We start from the raw sequence: 26,049 nt of genomic DNA, 5'->3' as shown, positions 1-26,049 counted from the left end.
TTCAATTATTTTACTTAAAAATGGGAGGTTTGATATTAGCCTATAATTTTTCATTGTTGTGGAGTCTAAATTATCCTTCTTTAGAAGTGGTTTAATAACTGCAGTTTTTCGGGCCTGTGGGAAGACACCTGAGAAGGGATGAGTTTACAGTTTGTAAAAGATCACCGGTTATGCAGTTAGAAATATTTTTGGAAAAGGGTGTTGGTATAATATCCAAGCTGCAGGAGGAGGACTTCAGATGTTGGATAATGTCTTCCAGAAATTGTATTTTCTTGATTCTTGTTGTTCTGGTTTGAACCCTCATGGTTGAAATTAACTTATTGTAAGTCGCTTTGGATAAAAGAGTCAGATAAATGAAATGTAATGTAAGTCTCCGGCGCACGTGATTAGTTCAGGGACTATCAGGAAAATTTGAATACCAAGCCACCAAAAAAGTCCAGATATTTCTCTCATTGCTCTCCATAAAACTGAACTCTTAAACATTGCATTTTAAAATGCCGACGATGACACTAACGTATCCGTATCGCTGCGCTCAACTTTTATTGCATCTTAAAAGGAGGCCTGTCGGTCCAAAGGTGGTGAATCTTCATTTATTATTATTATTATTATAATAAACCATCACATCTTATCACGTTAAGGCTCTTTTTGTCATCGTGCCAAGTTCAAGGATTTTCTGAAAACAGCCCTCGGTTACTTGCAGCAAAAGTGTGACTCAGCATTTCACAGCATCTCAGCATCATTCACGGCACCAACGCTGCAACTTTTTTTTTTATCTGTTATTTATAGCCTGAGTAATCAGGCGGTCTTGATTGACAGTAGATTCCAGGTAATCATTAGCCTCAGCGTTTTCCCCTCCCCTTTTTTTTTTTTTTCTTCACCCCCGGGTGCTTTGGGTGATTCGGGAGATGTCAAAGAGAAACATCATTTGTATCCTGACAAAAAAAACAACAACTTATGTGTGGTTATGTCTTGGTCCAGAGGTCACCATGGCGATATCTGACACCAGCGGTAGAGGAGCTGTCGACTCCCACATTCACGGCAGCAATGGGTTTGTTGAAGGAGTCTCAGAGAAACAAGAGGAAGATCGTCGTGAGTAACGCTTTTTTTAATGTTTTATTTGAGCCACGATTCTCCTTCGAAAAGGCATTGTAGTTTTTTGGGTTTTTTTGGGGTTTTTTTTTTACACATTGAATCCAGGACTTTATTTGAATGTACTTTGGTGTGCAGAGTTGTTTTTTTTTTTTTTTTTTTTGCTGAGACCAGCTGGATGTTTTTAAGATTTGAAGCAAAAAGTGACGAACCTCAAAGATTTTATTGCAATAAATCTTTATAATTTATAATATCCCCAAAAAACCTATTAAAGACAAAGCAAACAGTTGATTTAATCTCAATTAATCTACTCGGATTAATATAAATAATATTAATCTCAAAAGGAACCCCAATGGATTTGTGAATAATTTATGCCATGCTATTTAAAGCTATAGGATTAAAACCCTCTATCATACTAGACGTAGTTTGATATTGCATTATGAATATAGTGTGATGTCATCGAGTAATATTCTAGATAACAGTTGAAGCTTCAAACGAGCAGAAGATGTTCGCTATCGAGTGTCTCGATCATAACCAACCACATGTAAACAAACAGTCGGCTTTCATTTCTCTTGTTGGCAGTAATCCGTCCCTCCCGGAAATCTTGCAATCGCAATAATTTGCGCAAATTCACGCGAACTACGTAATATTTGCGGGCGTTTAAATTTCTTTTAAATTCATGCGATTTTTCCATAAAAAAAGAAATAAATGTCGTAAATGCAAGAAATGATTAACGAACGGCATAAAAGTAAAGTCTTTTCAAACAAAACTCGCTTCATAAACACAAATATCTCTTTGGTCTTTACAATAAAGCTTTCAAATTAAAAAAAATTAAATTTTACATGGAAAAACAAATTACATGGCAATTTTTTGAGAAAGTCAATTGCAAAATTAAAAATCTTTGGATCAGAACAACAACAAAAAAAACTGCAAAATCCTGTTGGGACTGAGAAATGAATCGGAACTTGTTTCGCCAGAAAACTAAAGATTATAGACTGAGTTCGCATTAAGATGACTTTTACGAGCCCATGATGAGTTGTGGATGTCCTCAGTCTTGACGAAATGATTTGGCCAACCACATGAATAATACTGTGTGTGTGTGTGTGTGTGTGTGTGTGTGTGTGTGTGTGTGTGTGTGTGTGTGTGTGTGTGTGTGTGTGTGTGTGTGTGTGTGTGTGTTTGTGTGCGTGTGTGTGTGCGCGCGTGTGTGCAAGAGACAGATAGGTGTCCTGGCCGTGGCAATCGTAGTTCTGGTCCTCGGTCTCGGTCTCGGTCTCGGACTGGACTTGCAGAGATGTCGGAACAAAGGTACACACACACACACACACACACACACACACACACACACACACACACACACACACACAAACACACACACACACACACACACACACACACATACACACACACACACACACACACACACACACACACACACACACACACACACACACACACACACACACACATACACACACACACACACATACACACACACACACACACACACACACACACACACACACACACACACACACACACACACACACACACACACACACACACACACACACACACACACACACACACACACACACACACACACACACACACACACACACACACACACACACACACACACACACACACACACACACACACACACACACACACACACACACACACACACACATACACACACACACACACACACACACACACACACACACACACACACACACACACACACACACACACACACACACACACACACACACAACATACACACATAACCACACACACACACACACACACACACACACACACACACACATAACCACACACACACACACACACACACACACACACACACACACACACACACACACACACACACACACACACACACACACACACACACACACACACACACACACACACACACACACACACACACACACACACACACACACACACACACACACACACACACACACACACACACACACACACACACACACACACACACACACACACACACACACACATACATGCCATCTGCACACTTATACACTCCTGAAACTAGACTTTGCTCTGATGACTCTGAAGGCTGAAAAGAGTCTGTACAGTTGGCGGTTACGGAGATGAGCTGAGTCATCGTTTTTCAGGAGGTCTTCGTATGTTCTTGCTGACCACAGAGAATTTCTATAGGTTTTTTTGGGATGTGGTGTATGATGTTGCAAGGGAATGTGACTGGAAAAATGTGACATGAGTGTGTCACGTGACCGGCTCTCTCAGGGAAGGTCGAGTTGTGAATCTCACTTCCTAAAGGTAGAAAAAGAAAAATGGCAAAAAACAAGATTACAAAACACTGCAGAGAACAAAGTTCAGTGGTCATGACGTTCTGAGGAAAAATATCTTACAGGTCAGGGGTGTCCAAACTATTTTTTTAGAGGGCCAACGGTCCCTCCCGACACTTTTTGAACCATAAGCGTTACATAGAAACGCGCTGTTTTATAACAGTTTTATTTGCAACGACACAACAATTGTCATTTCTTCAAATTAAAATGTAACCGAATCTCAAATAAAAAAATAAAAAACAATTCTGCCTTTCTTTCTCATCCGGAGAGTCAAATAACAGAAAGAACAAGCTTGTCTGGAATACCTAAAACAAATATTTTTTCATAATTCTAAATGAGACTTATTACGGGTAATAAAAATGTTGTCTGTTGACATTTAAGTTCAAAACATATGAAACTTGTCTTTTTACCAAAGATCATTCAGAAAGTTTAGTTTGACGGTGCTGGCGGGGCCATAAATAAAACATTTTAAAGACGGAAAGCTGCGGGCCATATAAAACCTGACCTTGGGCCGCGATTGGGTCCCCGGGCCGGACTTTGGACATGTCTTTATATAAGGTATATTAGTATTATAAGAATGAAGTCTTATTTTGGTAAAGACATCCAAAACGTACAAGAATAATGTCCTTTACCAGAGACAGGATAGAAACGACATGAAGTTTTTGGTTTTGGGTCGTTTGTCAGTGTGTGTTGACATTAACAGATAACAGCAGAAAACAAGACGTATCCATTGTTTTTTTTTACAATACTCGTCACAGTGATTTTCAGTCAACAACAGAGAGGATTCATAGTTTATAAGTCGAATCCAGTCCGAGATTAAAGAAACCCAGAAGTTGAATCACTCGTTCCTCGATGACCTTCTCGACTGAACCCTAAATTTAACGATTACGTTTTTATAAAATAAAAACAAAAATGTACCACATCCCAAGGTGACACCTTCAAATGTGACCCGTCAGTTAAGACCCCAAAAATATTCAATTTATTTTTAGAAATGACAAATAAAAGCTCAAAATACTTTGTTACGTTTTATGTTGTTTTTTTTATTAGAAACTGGACGCAGCGAATGTTTATAAAATAAATGCAAAATACTTTCATAAATCAGTGTTTTCTCCTGTTTGACTACCAAATTAGTTGGTTGGTTAGTTGGGTGGCTGTTTGGTTGGTTGGTTATGATGAATCAATGAAATCTGTTGCATCTTTTATCTCGAGTTATTTTCCATCTGCAGCCATCAACTAACTCCCCAGATAAAAACACATCCGTCACTCAGAGTGATTAAAACTGTCGTCTCTGCGTTGCAGTCGTCCCCAACACGTCGTGCAGGAACCGATGCTACGAGCCGTACGACCACGAGCTCCCCGGCTGCAGGTGTGACGAGAATTGCGGTGCCGCCGGCAGCTGTTGCTATGACTACCACGACATCTGCACGCTACCAAGTGAGACGTTGTTTTTTATTTTATTTTTTACGTCTCCCAGGTTATAATGAAAAATGTCCACCTTTTTTAAATGAATGACCTCCATCGCTGGTGTCGCCCCCTGCAGCTCAGCAGTGGGGGTGCACGAAGCTGCGCTGCGGCGAGAAGCGGCTGGCGCAGAGCAAGTGTCACTGCTGCGATGACTGCCTGCAGGCCGGAGACTGCTGCAGCGACTACAAACACGTCTGCAGCGGTGAGTCGAAGCTCGTCTCAATAGGTCATTTTAATGTTCGTGTAATGTCAACAAACTGTAAGATTTCGTTCATCCTGACGTCCACTCGGCGTCTGAAGGCCTCCCGCGGTTAGTTTATACTTTTAAAGATGTTTATTGAAGCAGGTTGAGGGTGCTGAGTCAGATGCTTAACACTGGTGTATATACAGTGTTCAGCCCTGATTCATTGCAGCTTTTACTGGAAATCGCCCCATTCGATCTGCTGTATTATTGATGATAGAAATCAAACACAGATTCTTTATTGGCTGCTTTAAATCAAAACTGACAAAGATTATCAGCTGTTTGAAATGTGTGCAGCTCTCCAACCATCAGGTGTTTCTTTATTCGGTGAGATGCAGTGATTTAACACATTGACTGTGTTTGTCCACTCTGCTGCAGGAGAGACCGAGTGGGTGGAGGATGCATGCGAGGACCTGTCAGCTCCTTCATGTCCAGCAGGGTAAGAGTCTCCGCAGACATGTGGCAGCTGCCACGAACATGAAGGACTGTTGTCATCAAGTGTCCTTCAGTCAGTTGTGTTGTCATGAACATGTAACCCTGACTTGTAAAAAAGTATTCACGACACTGGTAGAAACGGTTAGTGAGTTAGTTCGTTGGTTGGTTGGTGACAATGACAGGTTATGTTGTTTTGTCCATTGCCATCTTCGCTGGTTCAGACCGGTTTGGTAGCAGGAAGTGACCATATTTGGATGAGCTGGGGGAGGAGCCAGCGGTGGATCTGACCGATCTGATTGGAAACCTGACGATACTACGTCCCGCCCACCGATAGCTGTAACCTGACTGCACCACAGGCCTGTCAATCAAACAAGACACGCCCACAAAAACAGATGAATCATTTTCAGATGGACCTCCAGAAAACTAATAAGAAGGAGTGACTTTAGCTAACAACACCGAGAGAACTGATGGACACATTTTATTCACTTTGGATTTGATGAGAGAAGTTGAATGGGAGTCTATGGAGCCGGAGGCTTTTTGGAGCCGACCTCTAGTGGCACTCGCTGGTATTGCAGCTGAAGACACTTCTGGATCAGAACCATTTTACAGACCTGAAGCTACGAACACTTTTATAAACAGTCTGAGATTAAAAGTGAGATAATTGACTGAACGACAGTCATAAACATCGATGAGGAGGCTGAAATAAGAAAAAGTGAAATTCGTTTGTGTTAAATTTGTGCAATCTGAATCACAGAGTTCTTCCTGTGTGCGTCGAAGCTCATGAAACCTCCAGTTTCTATCCAGTGACTGCAGCATCTCTTTATGTTTATGTCTCTATTTAATCTGGTCCTCTCCCTCCTGATCTGGTCATTTCTGTTTTCTCCTCAACAGCTTCAAGCAGGAGCCGTTGCTGCTCGTGTCCTTGGATGGACTGAGAGCTGAATATTTGCAGACGTGGAGCGCTCTGATCCCTGTCCTGGACAAACTTAGTTAGTGGCGGCCGCGTTACATTCTGTTGCCAAAGAAAGCAACACGTCTCATTATGTTCTTTCTGCCAATACATTTCCTTTTATATCTCCATCCTTTCTTTGGCAGCTTCTGCTTTTAAATAACAAAGTAACTCTGAAAGTACAATCTCAGAGATGGACAGGAAGTTCAGCTGACTTTAAAAATACAAAAACAAGATAAAACAGAAACCTTGTTATTGCATGTCACAACCGTTGATGTTGATGTTCCAGTCAATCAGTCCTCGGGTTAATTTCATGATGTTTCTAGAGAATGGGTGTACACAGGCCTGTGTGTGTGTATGTGTTTTGACTGTAGCTCAGTCGGAAGAGGGGGGGGGGGTAAGGTGAATGAACCGAACTGTCTCCAGCGCCACGTCCTGTTTTTGTCCTCTGTTATTCATGTCACAGAGAAGTGCGGGACGTCAGCTCCTTACATGCAGGCAGCGTTTCCCAGCAAGACTTTTCCCAATCACTACACCATTGTTACGGTAAGCAGAGGCCACAGGCCGTTCATTCACGCACTCCCCTCAGTGCTTTGTTAGGAACACCAATGTAATTAGGCTGCCATGACAACAGATCAGTAACATGATTAGATATAAAAAAGATCATTTCAGAGAGGTAGAATCTCTCATCAGCGAAGATGGTGGAGACGTTTATTACTCCGTGAAAGACTGTGTTGGAAAAGAGTGCAAAAATGTGATAATAATTTTCATCTGCGGTTCATAATGTCATTAAAACCTTCAGAGAATCTGGAGAAATCTCTGAATATGAGATTATTTATGGCTATCATGGACGCTGCATCCTCCAGGTTAAAGAGGAGAGGGACCATCCAGCTTGTTATCAGCTCAGTTCTAAAGCCAGCATCTGTGATGGTACAGGGATGCATTAGTGCACATGGCATGGGTAGCTTGAACATCTGGAAGGAAGCATTAATGCTGAATGATATATTCAGGTTTTGGAGCAACATATGCTGCCATCCAGACAACGTCTCTTTCAGGGAAGGTCTTGTTTATTTCAGCAGAACAACGTCCAACCACATTCTGCACGTATTCCAACAGCATGGCTCTCTAGTAGAAGAGTCCGCTGATAAACTGGCCTCCTGCAGTCCAGACCTGTCAATCATTGAAAACATCTGGAGCATCAGGACATGAACAATACAACAAAGGAGACCCTGAACTGTTGAGCAGCTGAAATCTTATATTAGGCAAGAATGGGACCACATTTCACTTTCAAAGCTCCAGAAACTGGTCTCCTCAGTTCCCAAAGGTTTCCAGAGTGTTGTTAAAAGAAGAGGTGATGCAGCTCAGTGGTGAACATGATCCTGGAACAACTTTATAGAGACCTGTTGCTGACATCAAATTCAAAATGAGCATATATTTGACATAAAACAATACATTTCTCAGTTTCAACATTTTATATGTTGTCTTTAGTCTGTCTGCAATAAATTATGGGATTATGTAATTTTTGCAAATCCTTGCATTCTGTTTTCATTTACATTTTACACTAGCGTCCCAACTTTTGTTTTTTGGAAACAGGATTGTAATAATAACAAACAGCTAAAATAATATCTGATCATGTGCAAGCTTTGAAAAAAAGCAGCGTACACTTCGGGGCTAATTGTTTTTTTGCAGGTCTCGTCACACGCATGCTATTTTAGGTCAAACTAAACTCTGTTGAGTTATCTCCACCATGCGTCACAGTTTGTTCGAATTCCTGCTGAAAGTAATAACAGCTTGAATGTTTGGTAACGACTTGATTATTTTATATAATATACAAGAGAAAACAAAAGAGAAGCTGCGTAGCATCAAGAGTCCCATTCCTCACTCCTTGGGATGGGTCACTCCACCCTTCTATCAAATATTTTGTTCAAAACGTGTCAAACTTTACAAATGATTTTTGTTGAGAAACTGCTTCAGATTCAAATAACCGTCGCCAATATTTCCCCTCCGTCAGGGTCTCTATCCCGAGTCAAACGGCTTGATTGACAACACCATGTACGACCCGGTGTTCAACGCCACCTTCAGTCTGTCCGGTCCCGAGAAGGACAACCCGGCGTGGTACCTCGGGCAACCGGTGAGTCCAGTCAGGAAGTTTAACATCTCAGTTCGGAACAAAAAGATTTGACTGTTAGAAGGTCACTGGAAAAGTAAAACCCACCGTCTTTGTTTTCAGGATGTTTCAGTACCGAGAGATCTGAGACAAGTTTTAAATCATGTTTCTGCAAATCTTTGGCCTGAACTGACCTTTAAAGATCCCAAAGCTCGGATTTGTTTCCCTAAATCACATTTTTAGGTCACACCGTTATTTACAAGTGAGCAGATCAGATTAGGTGCATCCAGACGTCCCCCACCCTATCTGCATGGGTTGCCGTGGTAAGGACGTGGCAGCAGACATTTTTTTTATCACCTTCTGTTGTCGTTGTCCTCTACAGCATGAAAATCGAACCGTTCCTTTTAGCGCTCTGCTAGCGGTAGCGTCGATTCGGCTCATGCTATTTGTCTGAAAACGACGTAGTCACCTTATTTCATGTGTTGTTGTGTTTTTTGCTGTTCAGACTTTCAAAAAAATCCATCTGGATACAACAAAAGTTGGACTTTTGCTGACAGTGAAAACAGCCTCAGTTATTAAATGGAGCGAACAGATACAGAACAACATAATATCAGCGTTTTCTGAGGAAAGTGGACATCAGGAGTAATTTCATTTGATTTAGTGGAGAAAGTGTTGAAAGTGTGTAACTTTAGCTTAATAATAAATAAATATCTATATATATATATATATCCATATATCCTCTGTGTGTTTCTGGAGATTTGGCACACAGCCCGGTACCAGGGTCTGAAGTCCGGGACCTTCTTCTGGCCCGGATCGGATGTCAAAATCAACGGAAGCTTTCCCGACATCTACCAAGCGTACGACGGGTAGGACGGTCCTTTTCTGTTATTAAGAATAAATAATTTTGCCGAGTGTGAGACATAACGTCCAGCTTGGTCACCAAAATAACCGGGTCTAAACCAACACCGCAATCCAATCCATCTTTGAGTCATCTGTCCAATCGGCTGTTTTCAGATCATTTTTAGCTTCAGCATGAATTCTGTCGTGTTCTTTTTGTGCTGATTTAAGCAACATGTTGAAGTCTGTTCAGGAAATAGAATATTCAATCATCTAAAACGCAGTAGTTTTTAGCTGACTAACGTCCCCCCCCCCCACACACACACACACACACACTCAGTAAAACAGCAAACTGCTGCCACCCACTGAGCAGCTGAGTCCTTGTTTTCAGCTCTCCTTCAAGTCAGATGTCAAGATTCACCCCCCCAAAAAAAAATCACAATAATTAGTGACATGATAAAAAAAGCAATAAGATGCCATAAGTTGGTGTCATAAGTTTACAGGGTTTCCACATGTCAGGGAACCTTAAAAACTCTTTTTTTGGGGGGGGGGGCTGAATTGTGGAATGTCAGGAAATTTTGTTTGCATGTTTTACATTTTATTTGCCAATTATCAAAATATAACATTTTCCATGTAGTCTTTTGTTGTTGTTGTTGAGTGGCAAACACTTCGGTAAACGTGCATCTTTCTCGTAGCTGCTTCGGGAAGGAAAAAACGTGCAGGAAAATATAACTTTCAAGAGCTTTTGGGTACAAAATTATGAATCTAAAGATGGGTAAAATGTAAAGTTTGTGAAACTACTGTAAATCTATCAGATATGGGAGAGAGAGACATTCATTGCCACGGCAACAGTAAGAAGCATGCCGGCTTCATATCATTCCCCATTTGAAAAAAGTATTTCAACATTGTATGTTTTTTGGGGTTTTTTTTGCACGAGGGTTAGTGTGTTTCTAAAGGTGCACAGAATCATAATCGCTTTCACTTTTGTTTATGTTTTGTTCTCTTTATTTCCTTATTAAATTCTTCTTAGCATCGCCATCATCCATTATCCTTCCCAAACAAATTTGGGGGCTGGTCCTGGCGTTTCTTTTCCCGTTCGTACCGCAGTAGAATGTAGGTTTTTAATTTGGTGCATGGTTAGTTGAATCTTTTTTATTCCTTTGTCTGCCTTTGCTGCCTATAAGTCATGGTTTTCTCATGAATGAGCAAGTGTTTGCTTTGAAGGGAAGGACAAGCATTTTTGAGTTAAGTGTTATTGTATGTACAGTGGGTACGGAAAGTATTCAGACCCCTTTAAATTTTTCACTCTTTGTTTCATTGCAGCCATTTGCTAAAATCAAAAAAGTTCATTTTATTTCTCATTAATGTACACTCAGCACCCCATCTTGACAGAAAAAAACAGAAATGTAGAAATTTGTGCAAATTTATTAAAAAAGAAAAACTGAAATATCACATGGTCATAAGTATTCAGACCCTTTGCTGTGACACTCATATTTAACTCACATGCTGTCCATTTCTTCTGATCCTCCTTGAGATGGTTCTACTCCTTCATTGGAGTCCAGCTGTGTTTAATTAAACTGATTGGACTTGATTAGGAAAGGCACACACCTGTCTATATAAGACCTTACAGCTCACAGTGCATGTCAGAGCAAATGAGAATCATGAGGTTGAAGGAACTGTCCAAGGAGCTCAGAGACAGAATTGTGGCAAGGCACAGATCTGGCCAAGGTTACAACATAATTTCTGCAGCACTCAAGGTTCCTAAGAGCACAGTGGCCTCCATAATCCTTAAATGGAAGAAGTTTGGGACGACCAGAACTCTTCCTAGACCTGGCCGTCCAGCCAAACTGAGCAATCGTGGGAGAAGAGCCTTGGTGAGAGAGGTAAAGAAGAACCCAAAGATCACTGTGGCTGAGCTCCAGAGATGCAGTAGGGAGATGGGAGAAAGTTCCACAAAGTCAACTATCACTGCAGCCCTCCACCAGTCGGGGCTTTATGGCAGAGTGGCCCGACGGAAGCCTCTCCTCAGTGCAAGACATATGAAAGCCCGCATAGAGTTTGCCAAAATACACATGAAGGACTCCCAGACTATGAGAAATAAGATTCTCTGGTCTGATGAGACCATGATTGAACTTTTTGGCGTTAATTCTAAGCGGTATGTGTGGAGAAAACCAGGCACTGCTCATCACCTGCCCAATACAATCCCAACAGTGAAACATGGTGGTGGCAGCATCATGCTATGGGGGTGTTTTTCAGCTGCAGGGACAGGACGACTGGTTGCAATTGAAGGAAAGATGAATGCGGCCAAGTACAGAGATATCCTGGAAGAAAACCTCTTCCAGAGTGCTCTGGACCTCAGACTGGGCCGAAGGTTCACCTTCCAACAAGACAATGACCCGAAGCACACAGCTAAAATAACAAAGGAGTGGCTTCGGAACAACTCTGTGACCATTCTTGACTGGCCCAGCCAGAGCCCTGACCTAAACCCAATGGAGCATCTCTGGAGAGACCTGAAAATGGCTGTCCACCAACGTTCACCATCCAACCTGACGGAACTGGAGAAGATCTGCAAGGAAGAATGGCAGAGGATCCCCAAATCCAGGTGTGAAAAGCTTGTTGCATCATTCCCAAGAAGACTCATGGCTGTACGAGCTCAAAAGGGTGCTTCTACTCAATACTGAGCAAAGGGTCTGAATACTTATGATCATGTGATATTTCAGTTTTTCTTTTTTAATAAATTTGCACAAATTTCTACATTTCTGTTTTTTTCTGTCAAGATGGGGTGCTGAGTGTACATTAATGAGAAATAAAATGAACTTTTTTGATTTTAGCAAATGGCTGCAATGAAACAAAGAGTGAAACATTTAAAGGGTCTGAATACTTTCCGTACCCACTGTAAGCTGAGGGATAATTTGTCTGGTTAGTCAATGTTTGTGGTTCTTTCTGGCTTGCAGCCTGTTTTTCTGTTCATTAGAGGTCGTGGGAGTTTCAGCTTTTTAGTCAAGAGACTCCCAACTGTTAAAGCGTCCTTGGTGTGATTCTGGGCATGCATTGTTATCGTTGTGTGGACTGATTTTGGTTAAAACCCATATTTATGAGGACATTCAGGCTGGTTCTCACAACTTTAAAGTGCAATTTGAGGGTTAATTGGGGTTGAGGTTAGGCACTTAGTTGTGAAGGTTAAAAAAAAACAAATTCCAAGCTCCCACAAATATTGCAGAGTTTGCTTGAATTTGCGTTAATTATTGTGCAGAAGCTGAGTGGTTTTCCCCTCTGGTAACTTTTTAAACTTTGGTTTGATCTTTGAGCTGAACGACATATCGCAAGTCTGTGAAGCGATATCAGTAAACATGTGACGTATTGATCCGGGCCCGATAATGCTTGATAAGGCCCGTCATATCGTCTTATCAAGTGCGATCGATGCAACAAAGAAGCCATATCAGATTACCAAGTAACAAAGTGAGTTTATTCTGCTAGGAAAAATAAAGAGTGTTTTTTTTAATGCTCGTTTTGGAGACGTTTTTTTTTTTTTTTTTTTTTTTTAGATGTTCTTAAACTTTTATCAGCCCACTTCCTTAATTTGAGTGATGCTACTTTTGACAATGTTCCCAGAAATATTTGCCAGTTACGGTATATTTGTTATCCCTCTGATTCAGATCAGCTATTTATGTTGCATCTGAACTCTGCGACTCCTGTCTTAGTTTATTTATCCAAATGAGACTGATAACAAATGACATCATCCGTCTGGAGAGTCTCTTTGCCTTCTTCCTAAGAGAGATGCCAGCAAGAATTTGTTTAGAATAAGAAAATCTTTTTGTTTAAACTGGTGTGAAAAAACCCAGACAGGAAAAGAAAAATGAATCGAATTACGTTTTTTTTTAGATGTATGTTAATGGATTTTGATGGGGTGAGGATACACAAATAACCATGAAAAGACCAAAACTCATACTTTAGACATAAATCTGTCAAAACAAATATAGAATGTAATAATAATTAAAAAAAAAAAAAAAAGAACTCAGTTACTACTGTGTTTATGGCCAACAATGTGGTTCAGAGAGGTTTATATGAAGGTTTTTGAACGTAGAGAAATAAAATGAATAAATCTTTTGATAGACTCACAACGGTTCTTATTATGACACATTCATTTTCCTGCTGATGTATCTGACGCATGTTTTTTGGATGCGCTGTTGTACTGACTCTCCTTTGGGAAAATACTGATGGTAGATGCCATCACTGAGGGTGATGATGAAGTTTACGGTTCACCACTCCAGTGATAAATTTACACGATATCTGCCGCATCGCAGTAGTCATTTCCCAAAGTACTGTAGTTGTTAATCACAATATTCTCATTGGAACAGAAGTCCACGTTTTTTTGTTTTTTTTAGCGCATACTGCCGCTACAAAATACAGCAACAAATTCTCAAGCTTCTGATTAATTTAGGCTATAATGGTATTTTAACATTGCAATCTGTGCTTGTTTGTTTTAGAAAAGTGCCTTTTGAAGAACGAGTATTCACCGTGCTGAAGTGGCTGCAGCTGCCTGATGATCAAAGGTTGGTCAAAGTGCTCATCATGTTAGGATCAGGATTTTCTTAATCAGCTAATGTTTATTTTCTTAATTTTGCCTTAAGTGCTAAAATTTGAGGGGTTTTTTTGTTGTTGTTTTTTTTACCCGCAGACCAGATTTCTACACGTTGTACCTGGAGGAGCCAGATAAATCTGGACACAGCTTCGGGCCTGTCAGTGGAGGGGTAAGCCGCTTTTATACCAATTAAAAACTGTACAGTTGAGTCTCAAAATGTTTTATCCGCGAAAACGAAGCAAAGAAATCAGTTCATCAGTGATTAAAACACGCTTCTTCTCTGCTTTTCGTTGATCCTTTGACTCATCTATCAATCTAAAAACAGCTGATATTGTTTGCCCTCTTTATTGCCTTTGTACTCCATCTGTGGTTTATTATCTTAACTCATATCTAAGTGCTCACCTCAGCTCTCATCACACTGTAATTGCAGAACCATTTTATTGCCACCCAATTGCCACAAAGGCTTCTTGTCTAATGAGGTACGTTTGAAGTCCATTCATAGGCTTAGTTTGCTCATAAAAGTTGCAGGTTTCAACGCACAGAAAAGGTCATTGAAACATGTTTTGCCTTTTTGAGACTTTTTGGGATGTTGTTGGTGCTGATGACCAAATAAAAACCAGCTTGGTCATTTTTCAAGTTTAGTAAAGTTTGGCTGTCGGTCCATTAGCTAATTCCTCCTTCTCCTACAATCAAAGTACCATAAACACACTCTGGGATGATGTAAACCAAGAAGCATGGGTTGACGGCTGAGTCATGGTCAAGCTGAGGAACGCTTCAAAACGAGCATACAGCTGCAGCTGCTATTAAATGTGCAAATGGTAACCCTTGGATTTCCACAGGATATTCAAACCGACAGTGAGGAGAGGGAATGTCTTCAAATTTGGCACAAACGTTCACATGGACTCGAGGATGAACTGATTTGATTTTGGGGGTCAAAGGTCACAGTGACCTCATGTTTTCCCCATTCTCATGACTCAGTGACTCTTGGGTGTCCAGCCCAACAGTGCAGGAGCTCTATACAGTCAGCGCGGTTTTTAAGGTGAACGTGTGTGTGAAGCGTCAACCTTTTACAATCTGTAGCTTCTCCGCAGCAACATCTAGATTTAAAGCATCGTCTGCATCATCGGCAACAACTCTGTGTTGTACCAGAATATGGTTTATTGGACAAACACGCAACCATGCGAAGAGTTTGACTCAGATTTTTTTTTCTTTCAATGTATTTACTCAATATGACAGCAGACATACAGCAGAGCAACAACAACAAAGTTTAACAAACAAAAATATGGTTTTATTTGTCCCTAAAAATACATTTGATACATATTATTACATTTCTTCAAATACTATATGAGACTGTATATAAAAGTGTTCGTAGCTTCCGGGACTGAAAAATGAGGCCGATGCAGAAGTGCCTTAAAGCTGCAATACCACCAAGTGCCACTATAGGTCGGCTCCAAAAAGCCTCCATAGACTCCCATTCAACATCTCTCGTGAAATTCGTCACTTCCTGCTCCAAACAGCTCCAAACTAGCAAAGATTGCGACAGACAAAATCTGAACTGGAAGCTTCATAACAGCCATAAAACGCTGAGGCGGTAAATGTTGTTTTATTTCTGGGAGAGTTCTGACATGAACCCGTCGGGTGCAGCTACAAGCATGCAGCGGAGGGCAGTTGTCATCGAGCTGGTTTGTTTTTATCTCGAGTTTCGACACCACGTTACATGAAAAGTGGAACCGTATCATTCCATAAAGGGCATGTGATCCTTAAAATAAAATATGAATCAGCATACCATGACAGTCCTTGAAAAACATCCATCAAACTATTGCAACAATACAACTCAATTTCGTGACACGCTTGCCTGGAAAAGAAGCGAGGAAACAAGGAACAAGGAAATGAAAGACAACCAGGTTTGAGGGGCAAGTTTCGACCCGACCCAACGTAACCAAACTTTACGTGCTTGTCAACCGTATTGCTGATTTCACATTCAGTTAAACACTGACACATGGTGACATTTAAAGTGAGCACAGTTGGCCCGAGACTAAAACTGTGATTCCTCGATACCGCTATGATTATGATAATATATTTCACGTGAGAAGGAACGAGTCATGGACGAGCGCTGCAGAGAATCACTGCACAGTACGCTTTAGTGGGCGACTGCAGACATGTTAAAGAGGAGTTGGGGTTTCCCACTGACTTTAATTTTTACGAGTGAGGAAGAAAACAAGGCCGAGGGCGAGGTGACCCAGCCTGTTGCTGAAATACCTGACGCTCCCAGAACAAAGATGTCAACGTAAATGTCAAAAAGAATAACGCCTGATGGAGTTCTGGAAGGAAAGCAGTGGGTGAACTTGCAGCATCCTGTTCAGAACGACCTTTAAAAACAGACTTAAAAGGTCACGTCCGCGTGTGCCGACAGATTCCTCCTGCTGTTGAAACATCTTGTTATCGGTGGTGTGTTCCTGAAGAGCAGAACAGTGCGTAGACAGTTAATCAAACATGAGACGAAGGCACGATGTTATCCGTGCACTTCCAGTAAAAAATGTTTGACATGTGAAACTAATCAGGGGGGTGGGGCCAATAATAAGAGGGGCGCCTTCTTCTTCAGTGTTTGGACAGTGAAGCTCCGCCCCCTCTTGTCATTGCTTAATGGCCGTAGACTTCCCGAAGCATTTCGAGGGTCTCTGTTGACCATTTACAGAGTTTGACCTTCAAAATCTGGTGTGCTTTCTCTCTGCTGATTTTTGGCCAACTGCTGAATTTGTGTTTGTTTCCCTCGTTTCTTCACCAGCTCATTACCGCCATCCAGGGTGTGGACAAGATCATTGGTCAGCTCATGAACGGCCTCAAGCAGATCGACCTGCACCGCTGCCTCAACATCATCATCGTGGCCGATCATGGTGACGCACAAACACACGGCAAAACACGGCGAAACATTTTCCTCGAATTAAAAACTAATTCCCAACAGTGAGAAAACTTCCCTTAATATTGAGGCCGACAGCGTTTTCGACTTCAACTCAATAAGATGTTCTACAATGACTCGTATGATAAATTCTGATGAATTTAAACCCAAAAGTATGCCGGTCTCACAGTTTTCTTTTATATATTCTGAGCAAATGATGGTTTTGAAAACGACCCGTTTCCGTCCGTCTTCCCGCTAAAACATGTTTGTTTATCGGTCCGTTCTCACGAGTGCAAAAAAACAAGACGTTGATTCACTCTGAAGCAAAATTCAAGTCTCCACAAATATAGTTAATTTCACCGCCGGCATCCTGGAAAATAAATCTACAACGGAGCCGTAAAAATACCTGAGAATTTCAGGTGATGAATACAACATGCAAAACCAGTTTGTTCTTTTTACAGGAGGCTGTTAGAAAGTTCAGAGGCTGCTTGGACAGCTAAATTAAAGGTAACGACCAGCTGATTTTGCACAAAAAAAAGCAGCTAAACTCAAATGAACAAACAAACAATGCTAACAACCAGCTGATTTAGCTAAAAACACCTAAGCAAACGGCTAACAAACAGTCTGCTAATTCTGCTAAAAAAAAAAAAAAAAAAAAAACCCAGCTAAACTCAAGTTAACAAACAGCTAACAACGCTAACAACCCTCAGAAGGTCCCAGTGGAACTCGGTGTTGACGGTCCGATCCTTCGGGGGGACAAATTCACGGTGACCCCAAAAATGTTCATGCTGTGGTCAGTTCATATTCACTTTTTGATCGGCTCTCGTAGATCCCTCAGAAGAAAAGATAATGTCAGCGGTGTCACGTAGCATAATAAAAGAGCAATTTGAATGCAGGTATGGAGGAGACGAGCTGCGACAGGAAGGAGGCGCTGCAGGAGCTGGTGGGCGTCACCAACGGCTACGTGGTCACCGAGGGGCCGTTCGGTCGCATCCGAGCCAAGAACGGAGACGCAATCTGTGAGTAGATCAACACACAAACCGTTACAACACACGCTGTTTTATCTACTCATCAAAAAACATGGAAAAACACAAATAACCCTGCTGATTATCTTCTAAAAGGTTTTCCACTGGTCCAACAAAGCAGCACAGATTCTCCTGCAACACAGTGGAAGATGACTGTGACTGATAACTGAGGGAAAAATTTCAGATATGACACAAACAGTCCACATAGTAAACACTACCACCTGCATGGAAAGCGTTGACACATATTTAAGCCAGCTCTGTTTTCTCTCTGATACTGAAGTGTGTGGGTTTAAAATCGTCACGCTGAGATTTTAGAGCTCCACAAGAACCTTCAGAAAAAGCAAGGATTGATTTTAAAAAGTTGTTAAAAAGTACTTGTGTCTTTTGTTACGATTGTTACGACGTCATTTTTTTAAACTCCGTCTTATTCTTAACTACTTGTATTGCACTATAAAAAAATTAATAAATCTTTAAATCTTTTTTCAAACATAATAAAAGCATTTATTTTTAAATCCTGTTTTTGTGCTGACGTGGTTAACGTGGTAAATCTCAAGTTTAAATATGAGTGACGGGACCGGTTTGGTGGAATAACAACTCAGATAACTGTTGTTGGTTTTTTTTTAATGTTTTTTTCCTCTTTCAACAGTGGACTCATCTGGACTCGTCGCTAACATGACTGTAAATATTACACCTTCTCACCAGCACCTGAAATAAGAGCTTTCCATGCAACACTGACTTTGTGTAAAAACGTTGCCTATAACACAAAAAAAACTATAAGAAAAAGGGTGTGTGTGTGTGTATATATATATATATATATATATATATATATATGTGTGTGTGTGTGTGTGTGTGTGTGTGTGTGTGTGTGTGTGTGTGTGTGTGTGTGTTTTTTTGGTGATTTCAGTGTAAGAAGCCCGACCAAAAGACCAAGCCGTACCTGAAGGCTAACCTCCCAAAGCGCCTCCACTTCGCCAACAGTCGCCGCATCGAAGACGTCAATGTCCTGGTGGAACCGAAGTGGCTTTTTGAGAGGTATTCATCACTTCCTGTGGCTTTATAGATGGTTAAACAACGCCGGGAATCTGTAACATGCAGTATAATGTGTTTTTTTTGTTTTATTAAATGTGACCCATTTGGTGAAATCTGACATAACTCCCACCTTAATGACTGAAACATTAAAAAGCTCTGTGAGGAGTTTAGATTCGTGACTAATGATCATGAGAACCAGAAAGACTGGGGAAAAAACGGTAAAACTGGTTTACATCACCATGATTCACGAGATCATCACTTCAAGCTGCAGCCTGGCATTCCCATTGAAGTAATTTTGTGCTGTGTGTGTGTGTGTGTGTGTGTGTGTGTGTGTGTGTGTGTGTGTGTGTGTGTGTGTGTGTGTGTGTGTGTGTGTGTGTGTGTGTGTGTGTGTGTGTGTGTGTGTGTGTCCACAGATACCCAGGATCTCTGTCATTCTGCTCAGGTGGAGCTCACGGCTACGACAACGACGTGGAGAGCATGCATGTGTGTGAGCGCGTCACGGTTCGCGCTCTCTGTTCTCCGTCAGCATGCCGCCGTGAATGCGTCAAAATAAAACGCGTATGTTTTTTTGTTTTTTTCTTTCTGCAGGCCATGTTCGTCAGTTACGGCCCCAAGTTTCATCCCCAAGCGGAGGTCGAGCCCTTCTCCAACGTCGAGCTGTACAACCTCATGTGCGGTGAGTCCACGTTCGGTGAAATCCGTTCTCCACTTTACAGCTACGATGCACGATTCGGTGTGTCGTAGCTTGGACAGGCCCGACTCCGTTAATATTATATCATTCAAATCAAATTCAGTAAATAAAGGAGCAAATATCACCTTTTTTTTTTCTCTCTTCATTTACTTTCATGACTTTTGTGAGAATTTGATGATGTTTTAGGTATTTATGCAGAAAAATAGGAAATTCTTCAGAGTTCACAAACTTTCGAGCGCTAAAGACAGACAGATGGGAAGGAAGGAAGGAAAGAAAGAAAAGAAGGAAAGAAAGAAAAGAAGGAAGAAGGAAGGAAGGAAGGAAGGAAGGAAGGAAGGAATAAGAATAAAATGACCTGACGTTCATCAGTCGTGTAAAAACCTGCGGTTAGTGATGTGAAAGCTGTGGTTGGCGAGCGCTTCCTCAGCTGTGTGGTTTCCTGCAGACGTGCTGCAGATCTCTCCGGTCCAGAACAACGGGACTCACGGCAGCATGAACCACCTGCTGCGGCGGCCGCACCACCGGCCGACGGCGCCGGCCGAGCAGAGCGGACCGGCCCGGTGCCGCCCGGTCGGCCTGGAACCCGCTGACGGTCTGGGCTGCTCCTGCCCCACCCTGGTGAGTCGGCGCCGGGGGCGTCTCCTGTTACCTTGGATACCGGCCCCACGGTCCGTTATTACATTACCTTTCATTTATCTGACTCTTTTATCCAAAGCGACTTACAATCAGTTCATTTCAACCATGAGGGTTCAAACCAGAACAACAGGAATCAAGAAAATACAATTTCTTCCAGAAAGCCAAACTACAAAGTTCTATCAGTAAGTTCTATTTTAAGATACTAAAGTTCTACTGTTCAAGGTAAAGGAGGAGGAGGGGGAGGAGGAGGATGAGGAGGAGGAAGAGGAAGAGGAAGAGTGGAGTAGTGTGAGTGTATTTAGGAGGTTAAAGATCAGTCAAGCTGCGGCATTCTGGATGAGCTGCAGAGGTCGGATGGTACTAACAGGCAGACCTGCCAGGAGGGAGTTACAGTAGTCCAGACGTGAGATGACCAGAACCTGGACCAGAACCTGAATCAGAACCAGGACCAGAACCTGAACCAGAACCTGAATCAGAACCAGGACCAGAACCTGCACCTCCTTCTGAGTGAGAAGAGGACGTATTCTCCTGATGTTGTGCAGGGGGGGTTTCTTCAGGAGAGGGTTCACTCTCTCCTGAAGAGAGTTCAAGAAACAGACCGTTGACAGAGAAGTGGTGATGAGATGGAGAGAAAAAGAAAAGCAATAGACTGGAGAATATGAAATGGGATGGGGAGGGGGTGGTTGGGGGGGTGGAGGTTACCAAGGTAACAACTTGATGAGGGGGGGTGAAAGAGGAAAGCGAAGGGGATGAAGATGAAGATGATGGACATGTAGTTACAGAAGATGGATTATAAAATGAGGAGCGTATGTCATCTATCTTTTTAGTAAAGTAGTTGACAAAGTGGCTTGGTAGAAGGGAGGAGGGAGGAGGGGGGAGAGGAGGGGAAGAGGAGGGGGAGAGGAGGTTGGAGGAGATGGAGAAGATGGAGAAGAGGTTTTTGGGGTTAGAAAATGAGGACGTAATTCTGGTTTGCTAGAAAGAGCTTTTGGCTGCAGAGATAGAGGCAGAGAAAGAGGAGAGGAGAGAGGAGGAGGACAGAGAGGAGGAGGAGGACAGAGACAATCAAGAGAGGAAGACAGAGTAGAAAGGAGAGTGTCTGTGGCTGAGTTAGGATGCATGAGGGAGAAAGAGTTAGTTGAAGGGAGGGCAGATAAAACAGATAAAGAAGTGGTCGGAGACATGAAGTGGAGTTACAGTGAGGTCAGATGAGGAGCAGTTTGTGGTGAAATATAGTCCAGGTGGTTCCAACCTTTGTGAGGAGGAGAGGACGGACTGAGGGACACAGCAAAGGAAGACAGGAAGAGCACAAGGTCAGATGACTTCTCTGTCTGGATGTTAAAGTCACCCAGAAGGACAAGTGGAGGACCATTTTCTGGGAAGTTTGACAGGAGGACGTCTAATTCATCCAAGAAATCTCCCAAAGGACCTGGAGGACGGTAGAGGACAACAATGTTTAATTGGACCGGATGAGAAACTGTCACAGCATGAAACTCAAGAGACAGTGAGGTAGGAAGTGGAAGTGGGGAAAGAGGAAAACTCCATTTAGGGAGATGAGTCGACCTTGTTGAGTGAAAACAAGAATCCAATCACAAACAAGTCCGGCTACCAAAAACCATCCAAGCTTCAGCAGTCTGGACGTCATAAACCAGCAGATGTAATCATAAACTTTAGCAGACATACACGAGAACCAAAAATATTCAAGCTGACCTCACTGCGGACGCCGCTTCCCGGGCTCAGGTTGGATTAATGAGTCCGGGAAGCTCCCCCCCTTTAGAGGTTAACTCGGTTTGTCTGAAAACCTCATGAATAAATTGCCTCCATGAATCATTAAAGCGATCGAATCATCTGTAAATTAATTTCCTAATTTAATGTGCGTTTGCTTTTCTGCAGTCAGGCGATGACTCCGGTCGGGTTGAGGAGTTCCTCAAAGTGCTCTTTCCACGAGCCGATGATTTCCCCCCCGGTTCCGATGCGAAGTGTCTTAAACTGCAATACTATAAAAAAAAACAACATCTCTATTTCTCTGTGACGTCCCTCCGGCGACACTAAGTTGATGTTCTTTTTGGGACATTTGAAAACCGTCTCCAGAGTCTCCGTATTAAAAAGAAGACGATGGGCAGTAAGAGAATCAGTTGCATAATTTAAATACTTGATGTTGTCAGGATGTTTGCTGGAAGTTACTTGAAGCTGTCAGACAGGACTCAGCTGTTGCGTTTATTTACATATTTCTACACAACAGCAGGTGCGATAAATGTAAATACATTTTTGTGAAGATATTGAAGCTGCCAGAGTTCACAAAAACAGATAAAACAACCTGGAATCTTTTCTCTTTCTTCAGGACGTAAACGCCACCAACAGCCGTCTGAATCTGACAGCAGAGGAAGGTGAGAAGGATCCGACGGGCGTTTGTTTATTTTGGTTTTTCTACATCACGTCTCGCGTGTTATCCGAGTTTGTTGTTTTTTGGTTTTTTTTTGCTGCATCCCGACTTTCCTTCTTTTTCAGTGTCCGCCGCCGAGCAGCAACACACGCCGTTCGGCCGTCCTCGCCTGCTGCAGCCGGACCAGAGTTACTGCGTCCTCCACCACGAGGGCTTCGTCAGCGCCTACAGCCACGGAGCTCTGATGCCCCTCTGGAGCTCCTTCACCGTCGACAAGCCCGTGAGCGTTTCAGCGGTTCGATCACAATCGAATCTTAATCGTCAGCGGGAAGTTTTTTTTTTTTTTTAAATCAGCTGGCGAAGTTTATCTTGGAAGTGCTGCACATTGCGAGTCCAGTGAATGTAATGATTTCATGTATTAATGATTCATTTCATGGTTGTTGTTGTTGTTTTTTTCATTCGGTATAAATCTGCATTTAGGTTTTTTTCCCATTGTTTTGTAAGCATCTTGCTGTCTCCTCGGAAACCGTCTGCAGATTTTCCACTTTTTTATTGTTCCGCCAAGTCAGAAGCGCCGAGTCGTCTGTTTTTATTAGTGCAAGCTTGTTGTTTTTTTCTTACATTTTTATTGCGAAAAATAGGAAACATTATCAAAATAAAAGTATACATATATAGGACACTATTTACATAAAGGCAAAACAAAACAAAATTAACAAATCTATTCAAAAGAATTTAAAACAAATTTCCAAACAAAATAAATGCAAAACAAACAATAAAACTAAATGACAAAGCAGAGAATACAAAATCCACACTCACACTAAAAGAAACCACCAAAGTAGAATATTACTGGAAACAACAATACAGTCTGACAGGAGAAAGTAGAAATAAACCAAACAAAAACTATTAAAACAAAACAAAAACAAAACAGAAGCGAGCAAAATTAATCATACAAAATACAAAAATAAATGTTATCCAATCAAAGAGATCGTACGGTCGAAGTATCTGACTGTAGACAGATGTTTTTTTGTGATAGAGGTGATTTTATTTAAAGGCCAACTGATGTTCCAACGTTTTTACCTCCGGTAGAACAACTCGGACCCGTTGCCACCGGTAACGCCGAACTGTTTGCGGGCGGATGTGCGCCTCCCGCCGTACCGCAGTCCCACGTGCGACGAGTACGCCGCCGCCGGGACGCTGATCCCGGCCTTCAACTATCCACCCAGTACGTACGGCTGACACACACACACACACACACACACACACACACGCACACACACACACACACACACACACACACACACACACACACACACACACACACACACACACACACACACACACACGCACACACACACACACACAGTTCGCCTCTGAAAGTCAGTTTGTTGTGTTCCTGCAGATCTGAATGCGACGGCGGAGCAGCAGTACGACGCCCTCCTGATGAGCAACGTGGTGCCGATGTACCCCGAGTTCAAGAGTGAGTTGGGGCTGTCGCCGCGGCGACGGGAATTGTGTTAAATCCTCTTCTTTCTTTTGTTCAAAATTTTTCCTGTTGCGTCCCCCTTCCCTCCCCCCTCCCCTTCAGAGATCTGGGACTTCTTCCACAACGCTGTGCTGAAGAAATACGCCGCCGCGTACAACGGCATCAACGTGGTGACGGGGCCCGTCTTCGACAGCGACCACGACGGCCGCTACGACTCCCCGGAGCAGATCCAGCAGTGAGTTCGGGTTTTTCCCCGTGAGGATTTATAACGACGTCAACGAGCCTCGATCTCCGTACCATCGTGACGTTTTTTGTTTTATGCACTGCGTTTTTTTAAAAGGCCAAAGGAGTTATTTTTCATTCATCTTTTATTTCTATCAGAAAGTTGTATTAAACTCAGAAGGATACAAAAAACAAAACAAAAGGGAGTAACACACCCTTCTGTTTCCTTTTCCATTTATGTCAGAGTTTTGTCAGTTGAATCAGATTTTATGGAAAGAGCTCTGGAGGAAACATCAGCATGTGATGGCAGCCTCCGGCTCCAGAGACCCCCATTCAACTAACTCAGAACCAGACTCTTCTTTTAATACTGTGTGTGTGTGTGTGTGTGTGTGTGTGTGTGTGTGTGTGTGTGTGTGTGTGTGTGTGTGTGTGTGTGTGTGTGTGTGTGTGTGTGTGTGTGTGTGTGTGTGTGTGTGACTCCAGGTCGGTGCCCGGCACCAACATCTCCGTGCCGACTCATTTCTTCGTGGTGCTGACGAGCTGCAGGGACTTGACCCAGCCGCCGGGCGGCTGCGGCAGCGAGCTGCAGACGGCGTCCTTCCTGCTGCCGCACTCGGCCAACAACTCCGAGAGCTGCGAGGTGAGATGTCAACGGGGGGGGGGGGGGGGGGGGGGCTGACTCCGTGGGTGGTCCCTCTCTCGCTTTCCCCGTTGCACCCCGCCCTACACAGCTGGGCCTGAGTCAGATAGACCGAAACAAAAAAAAACCTTTGTATGACGTTGAGTGAAACTGCCTCCCTGTGTGGCTGACCGCTCAGGAACAAAAACAGACGGGGTCGCCCTGGCGATAGTACACCAGAAACACAGGAGGAAGCGAAGCCTTTGCAGTGGTAACAAAGACCGAGACCAGAAAAGCGCTGAGTCGACACATCTCAAACAACAGACGTCCTGCAGTGCTTTAAAGGTCGCACGTTACGTCAGACAAAAGTCCTCCTGCCTTCTGTCTCCATTTGATACAAAATTTAATCTGATGAATACCGAACTATCAGGTGGTTTATTTATGGATATATTTTTTTTTTTTTTTTTTTTTTTGACGTGGTAATTTAATCAGTCATAGAATATATGGCATCTGTAGTACATTGAAGTGTTGTTGCTTTTTTACTGGTTCTGTCCGGCTGCCAGAGTGAATCAGCTTTTCCAATCAGATCAGTTAGATCCACCAGCTAGCTCCTCCCCCCCAGCTTGTCCAAATATGGTCACTTGCTTCCGTTTACAAAGTCGTGAGTAAATTCTAGATATTCCGTTTGTGTGTTTGTGTTCGGTGTCGATAGAGTTCGGAGGACGTGTCTCGTTGGGTGGAGGATCACATGTGGTTCCACCAGGCCCGGGTCAGGGATGTGGAGTGGATCACCGGACTGGACTTCTACCAGGACAGCGACCGACCAATCCCAGAGCTGCTGAGGGTGAAGACCCGCCCCACAGCCGCCATTCACAGGAAACAATGAAAAACAATCATAAACACGCACACAGAGACACACTGGAGATCTATTATCACCAAAATTACTTTATTTTTTTACTTTTTAATTTTTATGTAATTTGATCATATTATATTTAAAT

The 26,049-nt window shown here is 42.5% G+C and overlaps 1 protein-coding gene across 1 annotated transcript; it reads left to right on the top strand.

The window, feature by feature from the left end:
• Positions 1-986: 986 nt before the first annotated feature.
• LOC138627735 (venom phosphodiesterase 1) lies at positions 987-26,049 on the top strand. The gene is made up of 25 exons (XM_069710282.1): positions 987-1,089; positions 2,296-2,397; positions 4,749-4,883; positions 4,990-5,115; positions 5,533-5,593; positions 6,481-6,578; positions 7,005-7,084; positions 8,550-8,669; positions 9,402-9,511; positions 13,970-14,035; positions 14,161-14,233; positions 16,850-16,958; positions 17,857-17,979; positions 18,632-18,663; positions 18,890-19,017; positions 19,431-19,500; positions 19,606-19,693; positions 20,154-20,326; positions 22,686-22,731; positions 22,853-23,007; positions 23,814-23,949; positions 24,127-24,204; positions 24,313-24,445; positions 24,916-25,072; positions 25,764-26,049. Exons 1-25 carry the CDS (start codon positions 987-989, stop codon positions 25,935-25,937), a joined length of 2,676 nt encoding a protein of 891 aa, XP_069566383.1. The 3' UTR covers positions 25,938-26,049.

This window comes from Brachyistius frenatus, unplaced genomic scaffold (assembly GCF_029030835.1).
Source record: "Brachyistius frenatus isolate BFR_SWC_R1_liver_20210118 unplaced genomic scaffold, ASM2903083v1 Contig_91, whole genome shotgun sequence".
Taxonomy (NCBI): Eukaryota; Metazoa; Chordata; class Actinopteri; family Embiotocidae; genus Brachyistius; species Brachyistius frenatus.
This window is presented reverse-complemented; position numbering and strand designations above follow the sequence as displayed.

Coding starts and splice junctions, on each gene's coding strand:
- LOC138627735 (XM_069710282.1), top strand. CDS start 987: ATGGCGATATCTGACACCAGCGGTAGAGGAGCTGTCGACTCCCACATT. Junction 8,670..9,401: donor CGTGGTACCTCGGGCAACCG/GTGAGTCCAGTC, acceptor GTGTTTCTGGAG/ATTTGGCACACAGCCCGGTA. Junction 19,501..19,605: donor ACGACGTGGAGAGCATGCAT/GTGTGTGAGCGC, acceptor TTCTTTCTGCAG/GCCATGTTCGTCAGTTACGG.